At 37.6% G+C, this 12,672-nt stretch overlaps 1 protein-coding gene across 1 annotated transcript; it reads left to right on the top strand.

The window, feature by feature from the left end:
- Window positions 1-7,423: 7,423 nt before the first annotated feature.
- On the top strand, window positions 7,424-12,445 carry LOC117425811 (glycine N-acyltransferase-like protein 3). Its single transcript, XM_034043089.2, has 5 exons — window positions 7,424-9,099; window positions 9,886-9,993; window positions 10,610-10,736; window positions 11,378-11,492; window positions 11,886-12,445. The coding sequence occupies exons 1-5, from the start codon at window positions 9,022-9,024 to the stop codon at window positions 12,274-12,276; spliced, it is 819 nt and encodes a 272-aa protein (XP_033898980.2). The 5' UTR covers window positions 7,424-9,021; the 3' UTR covers window positions 12,277-12,445.
- Window positions 12,446-12,672: the final 227 nt, after the last annotated feature.

Genomic DNA, 12,672 nt, shown 5'->3' with positions numbered 1-12,672 from the left:
CACTAAAGTGTAAGTCGCATTACATTTAAATGCCTTTGTTTTTTTATGATGCCTGCTATTCTAACTGCAATTACTGAAATACTGTATTTTTTTTAAATAAATCTGTTAAATTGCCTGCTAGAGATATACTTAATACAGGGCAGATCAGATGTTACGGGTGCTTATACTGTAGACACTTTGGTTGATCTAGCCTACATTACATATGTCTAAGGCATGACAGTAGAACGGAAAAGCAGCTCCTGAGCTCAAAGTCGAAGCCGCGTAATACAGACTTATCAAAAAAATCACACTATTTAAGCACAAAATTTGAGTAACTGCAATAAGAACAGCTATGAGTGACTGCAAACATTAAAAAAAACAAAGAAAATAATTGACATTTATACAGCGGTTATGATCGACCTGTCTTGTAAACGCTAATGTTAAACTAAAGAGTGAGATGATGCTTGTTTTCGAATAAGTCAGGTGGTTATTTAGTGAGCCTGGCATGAGGGGGGTAGGGTAACACGACATCATGCGACAGAAAAGGAAGAGAAGTTATAAACAGCAGCATCATGAGACTCAAAGAGAAGCGAGCAGGCAGCGGATAGATATTTAGGTAGTTGACATTTCTACTTTTGAGGAGACTGTGTGTACCGTGATGAGAATGACATAAAAACAAAAGCTTGGAATCAGGGAACTTGAGAACAGTGATCTGATCTCTTATTTAACTCACTGCATTCCATCTATTGTGTGGGCTCCACTGAGCAGGGCTGCCCCAGCTTTGGAATTAAAGTGGCAGTGCCCCACAACTCTTCAATTTTATACTGATACACAGTGTGATTCTTTGGTGTCCATTGCTGATATTCATGTGCAGCACAAATACTTGTTTTTACATTTTTACACTTGTATCTTTGTTTGACTCTATGTAAGCTTATGAGGCTTATAACTCATGAATGCCTCCATATGTAAATGTGTATGCAGCTTAATACACAGTTACAGATTTTTATATATACAAAAAAATGTGCTGAGTTCGACAAATACGCTCAGAGTTTTATCATGACCTAATAAGGCAGCAATTTGAAAACTGTATGGGACACAGCAAGGGCTGGTGAAATATGTGTGAGGTTTTTAACATGAAGTACTGAGAGACGTCCTACAGTGACTGCAATACCCATCTCTTTACACTGTGCCTTCTGAATCACTGTTAAAGCGTGTTCCATACCAAGCTAGCCCGAGACTGATAAAGCTCTGGCAGCTTTCGACAGGACCTGATACACTGACTTAAGAAGACGGTTGCAATCATGTTGACCAGTGCTGGCAGCAGATTGTGAAACTTCCATTCACTGCAAGCTGCACCCATTCTCTGAGTCATACTAAGACAATTCAACTGCTGTAAAACATATGTTTTCTATTAAAACAGTTTGCTTTTCAGGGGCTAGGGTTAGAACACTCACCCCAGGACAGTCAAGTTCGGTTATGGCGTACTAAAATACAATTAGACAACCTTTTCAACTTGAAGCCTTTGTAAACGTTTCTGTGCAGTAATGGTGCAGAGAAGGAGGTAGAGGATCCTTTTGACAGACTCATCTTCTCAGACATGCTCAAATGGTGTTTTCATAATGGGGCCCAGCAAACAAACACAGCACAGGCTCTTAATGGATTATCACTTCATCCCTGAGTCCAAGCACTGAATACAGCTAAGAGCTTGCACATCATAGGGAATGGGAGCCTTGCTTGTGAGCATGCTTAGAGAATCATGTCGTCATTAACAGTAAACCAAAATTAAGTTTGATACCAGTTTCATCTCACTGATAAGAGAGGCAGAAACCAAAGGCACTGTATCAACTTACATCAATCAACTGTCACAGGAACTGGACATTTCATAATGGTTTTTCCAGAGAGTTAATGCAGAGGCAAACCCTAGAGCTGTGTGCAGGAGCCAGGGGTTTACCATGTCTGTGCCTCACTTGAACTGTGGATTCAGAGTTCTTAAATATTTATAAACTATTTTAAAAACTAAATGGGGCATTTCACTTAAAAACAGGAATCCGAGTGTGCTGGCTACTGCAATCAGTCTGAGGGGTTGTTACTGCAGTTAATCAAATATTAGGCTAATCAGGGTTTGTGAAACCAGCGAATGATTTTCTTTTTATTAGCAAGCACCATCTAGTGCCGTGGTTCCCAACCATGGTCCTGGGGACCCCCTGTGTCTGCTGGTTTTCAATCCAACTGAGCTCTCAATTACTTAACTACACCCTTAATTGAACTGATTATTTGCTTAATTAGACCTTTAATTGTTTTCAGCTCTTAACAGCTGCATATTTCAAGTTAGCTGTAACGTTTTAAGCAACTTGAACTCTGCAGCTGTTTAAGAGCTGAAAACAATTGAAAAGGTCTAATTATGCAAATAAATAATTGAGAGCTCAGTTGGAATGAAACCCAGCAGACACAGCGGGTCCTCAGGAACGGTTTGGGGATCACTGATCAAGTGCACAGCAAAACAAAATGTAACTTGATAGCTGGCCACTAGATGGCACTGGCTCGTATTTCTGTAAAACACTTTGCTGATCTAGCCTATGTTATCTATGGCAGGCAACTAGAACTGAAGAGCTTAAGAACTGATCAGAATGACTGCAAAGCCGCATAAAACAGCAAGGGGGCGCTATACACAAATCTAAGAAAAAGAAATGTGAAGCTACTTACTATTTAAGAGAATTAACATAGGATCCACTCATAGATTGTAGTTTTTAGATTGCAGGGAAAAAACACATTGTCGGCATAATGTATCTGTCTGGTGTGACTTTAAAGGAAAACCTGTCCTGGAAAGACCTGAAATCAATCTGAAGTCAAGGGCTTTTAAGAGTCTCAAATGCTGCATGCACCGCACTCCTCTGCTGAGGGGAGATAATCGAGGGATTGATTTTTTTTTTTTCAGCAGACTGCTTGATTTAATCATCAGCCCAGCTAATTCTGAATGAATCAGCTAAAGCTATGTGTACTACAGACCATGCATTAAAGTGCAGGAAAGAGAGGTATGTTTGCAGTACAAGCAGTGTATAGGGCAGGGTTGGACAAAATCATAGGAATACTGGTCAGCTGAGCTATTGAAGGCTATACCTCGTGATTCTTTTGATGGGAGCAGTTTCTGCTGATATGTTACTCTTCACATGCTGTGGGTGTCTACTTTTTCATGATACTGGTAACTCTGATTTAGTAATCTGTAAATCTGTAACTGAATGCATTTTCTATCAAGCATGTCCATCTGCACACCTTAAAAAGAACACTGGATAATAGAATCACAAATGGGATTTTCTCCCTCCTTTAAGTGATTCTGAAGGTGCCTTCTGCACAGATGACATCACAATGCATTACCGTGATCAATAGAAGCATTTCTTCTTTTATCTTACATCTTTAAGACTATCCTGTGTACTGTGCATCTGAAGTGTAACATGTCTAATTCAGTGAAATTAGCTTTGCTAGTCGATACCCTGATGCACTATTCTTCCGCTTCAAAAGAGAAGACAGATGCATTATAATTGGCCTGCCCTCTCAGTAATTGCAGGCTGCACGGGAGGTCCCGTGATTAATATGCATGTGCAGTGTTAATTAAAGGGTCTATATCAGCCAATAGATGCTTCTATTGATCACAGTAATGCACTGTGATGTCATCTGTGCAAAAGGCACCTTCAGAATCACTTAAAGAAGGGAGAAAATCCCATTTGTGATTCTATTATCCAGTGTTCTTTTTTTTTTATAAATGATTAAATGATATAATGCTGATAACACAGTTGGGGATTGACTGGCAAAAAATATACACCATCTATATTGGAAATATTGTACACCTCTTTTAGAATCGTTTTCATATCTAGAATTAAAGTATGCTAAAATCATGATCCAATCACTACTGTGACATTCCAGTAGGAATATCACACACTTTAAACACATGAACATATAGATACTTGCGTGTAGTGTTAAAGCTATCAGGTTTCAAAACTCTGCTGCGGAAAGGGCCCTGCTTTCATGATGTCTATGTAACGGCCGGTCACTGTGTAGCTCCACTGAATAGACGCCCTGTTTGAAGCTGTGGTCTAATTGAACACAATAAAAACCCATTTCCCGTAATGATTATTAAATCAAATGCTTGTTACAGTATTCAATTCATTGATTAGTCCAACAGTTCCTGCCAAGACCGCTCTTGTGGGCTAAAGACACACTGTTCATTGTAAAATTCTCTGAAAAGTATAACTGAAAATCCACCACCTTATCCTTTGTAGAGATGTGCATAGAACACAGTTCTGAAGTTCCTGAGTACAATCTTTTTTTGTGTGATTTCTATTAAGTATAGCATGACATTTCTTACACAATAATTACACCTTATTCACTTTCATTATAAAATCACTGTTATACCCTGAAGAAGACCTAAAAGAGCTACCACTGCAGAGTTATTGTAAGGGTTGCCATTGAAGATCATTTGGCAAGGGCAAATGCCATCTGAGAAATGCATTCAATCATTTCCTTATTCAATTTCACTGTGGTATTCCACGGTAACATGCACAGTATAACTCAGGGGAAAAGCTTCAGTATTACTGTGCAAATTTCAGCTTTCACATACCTCTTCACCCACTGTCAATCTCAGATACTATTTCAGCTCTGTATTCTCTTTAGCAGCGGGCAGAAACCTCTCAGCTGCCCTAAAGACCTATTTTAAAGGCACTTTTGTTTTTTGTGTGTGCATTTTTTTTAGTGTATATGCTAACATCACACTTATCAAATATAAATCTATTTAAATGAACATCTGTACTACAGAATACTATTTGATCTGTTCTGTTCTATCCCTCATAGATGTTGTATTAGATGTTGAATTGATAGAATTCAGAGGCTCCCCTGGCACATAATGACTATTGGAGGGTTACTTGACTAATTGAACTATGAACCTACTTTATTGCAGTGGTGTCAAACTCAGCCTTATTTTTGATATCTGATTCGCAGTGCCAGACCCAGGATTTTCCACGGCTTAAAGCTTCAGATTGCTTTTTTACATTTCCCTACACATCTGCCTTTACCTGTGTTGGGTAGTTGAAAAGTCACATGATCTGAATGGAATGAGGGAGGCTGGTGTGTGCTGGCATGCAGGAATCTCCAGACAAGCTCAAATCCAAGGACAGACAGATTTAGAGAAAAGTAATAAGCAGAGCAGCAGAACCCACACTGGAAGCACTATTCAAACATTCTGAAGACACCCTCTGCTGCAAGAAACAGGCATTGCACAGAAAGGTCGATTTAGGACATGGGGCTCTGATTGAATACTGCAGATAGCTGATCTTGCACAAGTGGGAATCCAGGAGAGGAAGTTTTAAGTTTCAACCTACACACAAAGTATTAATTTATACTAGCCAGGTGATGTCATAATAATGTCTTACCCCTAGACATGCGTCCTTTACTATGAAGATGTGACCTAGACCCACTAATGGGGTATTTGGGCTTTTTGGAATTGAATAATTCAGAGACAAAAAAAAAAAATTAAAATCCACAGGTGTGCCATATATCTTTGTCATAACTCAACATTTGACTGTAAAAAAATGACACTTTGACAATTTTGAATTGGGAACCGTCAAAAAGTGTAGTACACTCCACATGGGTACAATTATTTGGCAACTATTCATGTATATATGAGATATTACCTGATATAATGCCTCCCTCACTTAGCATTTTAATGATCAGATAACATGCGCAATACCTACTAAAAGCCTGTTAGGAGCTAGGCAGCCTTAACATGTAATATAATAATTAATAAGGCTGGTTGTCCGCTTATGGCGCCGGGCAGAATGCATTCTGGGTTATAAAATAAGCCACAAAGGGTACAGTAATCTACTGTCATCAATACGACTTGATATCTTTACACCATTGTAACTTGCTTTGTCAAACCTGGCAAATGTACTTGACCTTCACGCACACAGTTGTTTTCTGTAGTTTGAGAGTAAGGGTTTTATTTTATTGTATTTATTTATTTATTTATCTAAAGTTCACTTATGGAACACATGCGTCTTACATTGCGACTATCACACATACATTCGTATGCTTAAATAATAACAGCAACAATAATACAAGTGTTTTAATTACCTGTATATAATTTAAACTATCTGCCTACTAAACTTATAGTTTGAAATACTGTAGGCAGTGCATCTTGCAAAACCAAATTTCACAGACACAGAATGCATGTTTATGGCATATTTGTAAAGGTGTTGTAATTGTTTAATTGTGCACTCAGAAATCTAAAATTCTTCTTGCTCGGCTGACTTCGGAACTGCTGCTGTGCGGTTTATCAAGGAGAAATATTTCGCACTACGGCATTCTTAAAGGTGCAGAACGCAATTTATCACACAACCTCACTAAATAAAGCGAATGAAAGGTAATCAACAAAAATATACCGCTTGCCCATTTGTCATTAGGAAACTACATTGCGGTAGACAAAAAAAAAGTCTGAAATTATTGATAGCTGAGTAAACAGTTTAGTTAACGATTACAAAAAAATGGTACCGTTGCGTCAGAAATCTCAACACTGAATGTATCAGTGCCGTTATTTTGTTATTGTACAATTCATCCTCCTATATATATTTGCATGCTATGTTTTTTTTTTTAAGATTTACAGTTGAGTTCGGTTGTAAGTTCGGGAGCATTAAAAAATATAAACTTCTATGTGTTTAATATACAATGCAAGTTTGAAAACACTGCAAATTAACAATCATATAAATGAAGGTGAAACATAACAAATAAATAAAACATTTCGGGTAATGCAGATTCATTTACCTTGTCACAATCGTAACTCGTCCCAGGTGCGCGGCACTGTATCTGTATCTGGTCTCTGCTGAGAAAGTTGCAAGCAGGCTGGTCGGGCGGACATGCCTGAGTCTGCAGAGACGTGGAGTAGGCTGTACTGTATATGCGTGTTCTGTACTAATGTTTGACCAGTGTTCGTGTACGCAATGGTTTTAAAAAAATAAACAAAACTAAGAAAGAAAACACCTGCAACCCAAGATATTTACTCACAATTTCTTACACGTGATGTAATATTTTCTTCCTTATTTATGCTGGGGGTTGCGGGTAGGTGGTGCGGCTCTTTTCAGGGGCAAGTTGGAACTTGTTCAAGGCTCCGGTCTACATGCCCAGGCAAGCAAGCCGCTCATTATCAGAACGCGAACTCCCCGTCCCGTGGTGTGGATTTATTGACGTGGTGCTATCCTGCGAGTCACATTCAGGCTGTACTGTATTACAGTATATATAGAATCGTGTGTTCGCAGCTGCAGCATGGGTAGGGAAACTGTGTGCAAATGTATCGTCATTGTGTTTAAAACACAATGCAGGTTTTTTTTTAGTTTTTTTTTTTTTATATTTTAGCAAGGATGGTTATTAGTTAAGCGGAATTAATTAATGGTGTGTGCAGAAATATTAAATATATGGTTTTGCACTTAAAACCTTTAATACTTCCGCTGCAAACAACAACTTGAAAGCTTACAAAGGAAAAAGTAATTTGGGACTTTTATTAATATCATGCCTTTGGTTTTCCCGGCTAAACTTTTTTTTTTATTTTTATTTTTACTTTATTTAAATTACCTTTTTAGATTGAAGTTATATCCAGCACCGTTTAGACCCAATAATACAGGAACGTTTCTATTGAGATGTTTGATTTACAAAAAAAAAATAAAAATAATGTCACTGCAACTCAGCATTCGTTTATAACGGAGGGACCCCATTGCTGGGAACTGCAGCATCACTCAGCAATCGCTCCCTCTATGGAAATGAATTGTGGGCGTGTTTCCACACTGCTGCAGGGTCGTCTTCAAGGTGAGGGGCTTGTCGAGGCCTGATTAAAAGTTGCAGATATAATTGTCGGTGCGGTTGGCCACTCACTCATCTGGTGTCCTATGATTCTTTCTAATTTAGTAGCCTTATCAGTGTTTGAGAACGTGATTCCCTAGAACCCATCGCTAATAACCACCCTGTGAAGGACCCAAATAAAACATGCATATAACCTATCTCAAAGGGAAGTTTAAATGATGGTGATAATTATAATTCAGTGTTTATTGTACAGCTTATGCTGTATCTTATCCCTGGGCTCTTAACCTACAAAGTTGTGATGTCTGTGCTTGATTAAGCAGCTTGAGCTTTCTATGCCGTCACACATGGCTTTGCATTGTGTGCAACTATTCAGCAACAATCATGAGAAAAGAGAAGGATCTCAATGACCTCACAAGGGGCATGATAGTGTATTATAGTGTATTCTTATTGTATTACTTGTATTGTAACGCTTGAAATGTTTTTGCCTACGATTGTAAGTCGCCCTGGATAAGGGCGTCTGCTAAGAAATAAATAATAATAATAATAATAATAATAGTGGCCACATGACCAAAGTATCCATCAGGACAGTCCCAGGTGTTCCCTGAATGGCAGCATTTGCACAAAGCCACCATCAGAAAGAAAGCACGACTCCAGTTGCAAGCAGGTCATGACGGATCAAGTGTGTGTACGTGTGCAACATATTGTGACAAGCAACAGATGCCTCGTCCTAACACGAACAGAAAGAAGTGTGCTACACAATAGTGTATGCGATGTGGTTTATGCATGCACACTACCCTGGCATAAAATGTATTTTATGCTCGGAGCAGTAACTCCGCACCACTCAGAATAAAGAACATTTGAAACTTGTTACCCTTTTGATGATATGTAACAAAAAGTAAATTTTCATTCAGCATTTTAAACATACTGGACGTGGTTTGCTAAGATTTCAGCTCACAAAGCTTGAGCTATTTAAATATACATATTTTTTAACTTTTCAATGAATTAAGAGTTTTGCACTTATGTAACCCCAGGTGTCATTTTCATACTGTTTTCAAGGAGGATCAACTGGATGATTCAGTTTTATTAGTTACATCATATTTTACATTTTAAATACATTTGCATGACCTGCGTGTCTAGTGTGCACGAAGCCCTATAAAGACTAACATCCGCATCCTTAGTCCAGACTCTGTACACCTCTCAGCCGCTATGATTCTTTTGCAATCATCCCGAAAACTATCTGCTTTGAAAGATATCCTTCTTCAACAGCTGCCACACTCAATCATGGTAAGAATTAAAAAGCTCTACTGCTGTACTGTATGTACTGGGCCCTGTTACCAACATTTTAAGCACTGTTTTAAGGACTGCTTTTTAAACTAAAATAGTGTTTTGAAAAAATTGAATAAACTAATAAACTTTCTTTGAAATAGTTGAAAAAGTTTGTGAAGAGTAAACTTGATTTACGTAATTCATTCAAATTTGGGCTTTGAAAAACAGTGATAAAGAAAACAAAGGGATGTTTTTAGACAGCTGCAAACGTCAGTGTCTCTTGGTCCAGCAAGAAATGCATCAGTGGCTGCAGGTTTAAAAGTGTTATTTGTAGGGCTGTGCTGATCTTTGTACCCCTATTCGTAATTGCCTTTAAGAAGTATTATCGGCAGGTATTAAATATTTCAACACAAGAAAGATGTCCTTCCTTCACCTTTACATCTGAGTACCAATCAATGGCAATTACCTACCACACTGAGTGTATTAAAAGCCGATTGGACATTTTTATTACTGTACTGACATACCAGTATGGCAGTATAAACAAAGTTTTTGTTTATGGCTTTGGTACGGTAATGTCAGAGCCTTAAAAACACTCAATGCGGGAGTTAATTGCCATTGAGTGGTGCTCGGTTGTAAAGGTGAAGTACAGCTTTTCTTGTTTTGAAATCAACACATTAATGAATCTACATTTTTTCTGCCTGTTGATAAATACTTCTTAAAGGCAATTAGAAGTATCAGCACACCCCTAGTTATTTGTTTGGATGGTGTATATTTATTACACTCATTTTGTCTTGCGATCCGCAGGTTTACGGGGCTGTTGCTCAAATTCGCCATGGTAACGCATGTAATCTTGAGGTGTGCGTGGATTCTTGGCCTGCCTTCAAAACTGTAGTCTGTCGACGTCAAAGAAAGGTACTATACTAAGCTAAAAAAAAAACCTTTTAGGATTAAACACATAACAATGTCAAACACTGAAAGTATGAGTCTATCTGCTAGGTCTGTCAGGGACAATTAAAGGACATGTTTATGGCATGTTGAATGACTTTCAAATAAAAAGAGTCAAGCCATGGTCCCTGTTCTATTGTACAGCTACGTTCTGCATCACCTAGAATTTTAGGATTGAAACATCATCAAAAAAAATACTATATAAGAACATAATTCTGATCTTTTATTTAGCATCATGTAATCAAATAAACTTCCCAATTATATTGCAAAAGTCTACTGGAAGCCATAACAGTAGTTCAGTATTTCATGTTAGATTTTGAAATGTTACGTTTTTCAATTTGTACCAGTTTTTCATTAAGAATGAAAACTACAAAGCGGTATGTAATTCAGTATGTTAACACAACATTATTCATCAGCTTTCATTGACTTTATGAAGCAAAATGTGTTCATTCTATAGGGTGCTGCAAAACTTTTGACCATTGCTCTAAGTACTATATAGTAACATGATTTTCTGTAAACAGTACCTGTGCTTGAAATGTTAATAGTTCTAGTTTATTGATAGCTTTTTCTGTCTGTTTCTAAGGCCATACAAGATCCTCATAATCCATTTTCTAATCTATACACACTGTTCACCAAGGATGTGGCCAGTCTGAGGACAATGCTGAAGGACAAGACAGTAATCAACTGGAAGCAACCCTGTCATTTCCTAGGTATAGCATATGGAAATTCTTAACTATAAAATATAACTAGGGTTTGAAGTTTTCAAGTTTTAGTTTTGAACACATGATGTCTCTTTAATCTTATTTTAAGATGATTCCGTTTCCTAATTAATCTCAGAAAAGGCTTAATTACAAAACAATGTCACTTGTTTTTACCTTCATATCTTGACTGAGCCTGATTCTGTTTCGCATAATTTTTATTTCAAATGTTAATTGCTCATTGCTGATTGCATTTCATTTGTGCAGTCGCCTAGTTTATCGTTGTGCTTTTGTTATTTTCAATCGTTTAACAGTTGTCCTGACAAATGTTCTTTTCAGCATAAAATACCTAGTATTGCGTGTACACTGACTGCAAGTCCATCATTTAAAATCTCCTTGATTTGTAGCAGAGAAAAAAGATCTTAAACAGTCTTTAATTAGTAGTTTTCTCTTTATTAGGATGCAGAGACAGCTTAACAACTACAAACATTTAAAGGGAGGTAGAGATTTGGTAAAAAAATCTGATCAAATGTAATTGACTTGTGGTTATCTTTCGCTTTCATATTTTGGCAGTGGTTTCATAATTTTGCACCCCACTGTACCCTATTGTAAAATGTGTGATAACAAGCCGTTTTCTTATTATCCTTACAAAGCTTTTCCAAGCTCTCTCTTTGATGCCGTCCAGGGAGAAAAACAGAAAATAGATCATATGATTGATCCCAGTTGCATTTTAATTCATCATGATCCACAAAGTCTTCCAGATGTGAGGTGGGTACTGCTCTGCTTTACAATGTGATTTGTGATGATGCTATTCATCCCCATTGCATGTGGAAGCAATGACACATGACAAGGCATTGGTTGTACTGCTGCAGGTGCGTTGTGAGGCAGGAGGCACAGCCGAGTAAAACAAAACACCTAATTATTATTTATAAAATGGCTCATTATTATTTTGAAAGTGTGATTTTTTTTCCTGATTGGAATAAAACCATTGCTTGCACACGTTTTAAGCATATGGCAGTTCACAGCACATCAGGATGAGATGTTTCCAAGCCTTCTGTAATTGTTGATAAATCATGCATCCTTATATGTTAACAAACCATTGCATATCATACAATATTCATTCTTTTTTCCAATACTTTGTCTTTATCCTTTATGTTGCAGGACTGACGTGGCGCCAAGAATATCGAGCCTTAGAGTTACTCACGCTGAGATAGTGAACCGAAGTGTGAAATATGGCGGTAGTGAACACAGCCTTAATTATATAAAGACCTGCATCCAGAACCTTCCAAGTTGCTGTATCCTGGATGATAATGGCAGCCCCATCTCCTGGGCTCTGCTTGATGAAAGCTGTGCCATTCGAATGGGATTCACATTCCCTGAGTATCGTAGGGTCGGTTACATGAAGGTGGTCCTTGCTACACTTGCAAGGAAAGTACACATGATGGGCTTTCCAGTCCACCTCAGTGTTGAAGAAAATAACACAGCCTCATTACATGCATGTAAGAGTATGGGCTTCACATTATATCCAGATTTATATTTAATGTTTAACTAATTCCAAGTAGTTTACCCTGAAGCAGTGCTGTGCAAGACAATATAAGAAGATATTGGAAAACAAAAGACAACATTTTATGTGTTTAAGTGAATGTAGCTTTTTTTTGGCAGAAATGTTTAAATGTACAGCAACATATGCACATGCATTACAATCCAATAAAGACAGTGAAGAGATACAACTTTTTCCATTATTTATGTTGCTAAAGAATTTATTTAATAAAAGCCAGTGTGGGTGGGGGTAGCTAACAAATGCTATGTCAAATAAAACAAAACAGTACGAATTTAATTCAAGATAAAAAAAAAATTATGAAACAAACAAAAACAAAGTAACTTGTCAGTGACTAAATATTTTACGTTAAAGAAGTGGCACTGTGACACGTCTACTCTGTCCCAATTT

The sequence above is a fragment of the Acipenser ruthenus genome, chromosome 20, assembly GCF_902713425.1.
Source record: "Acipenser ruthenus chromosome 20, fAciRut3.2 maternal haplotype, whole genome shotgun sequence".
In the NCBI taxonomy this organism is placed as follows: Eukaryota; Metazoa; Chordata; class Actinopteri; order Acipenseriformes; family Acipenseridae; genus Acipenser; species Acipenser ruthenus.
Note: the sequence above shows the minus strand (reverse complement) of the source record. Positions and strands in the feature narration are given on the sequence as shown.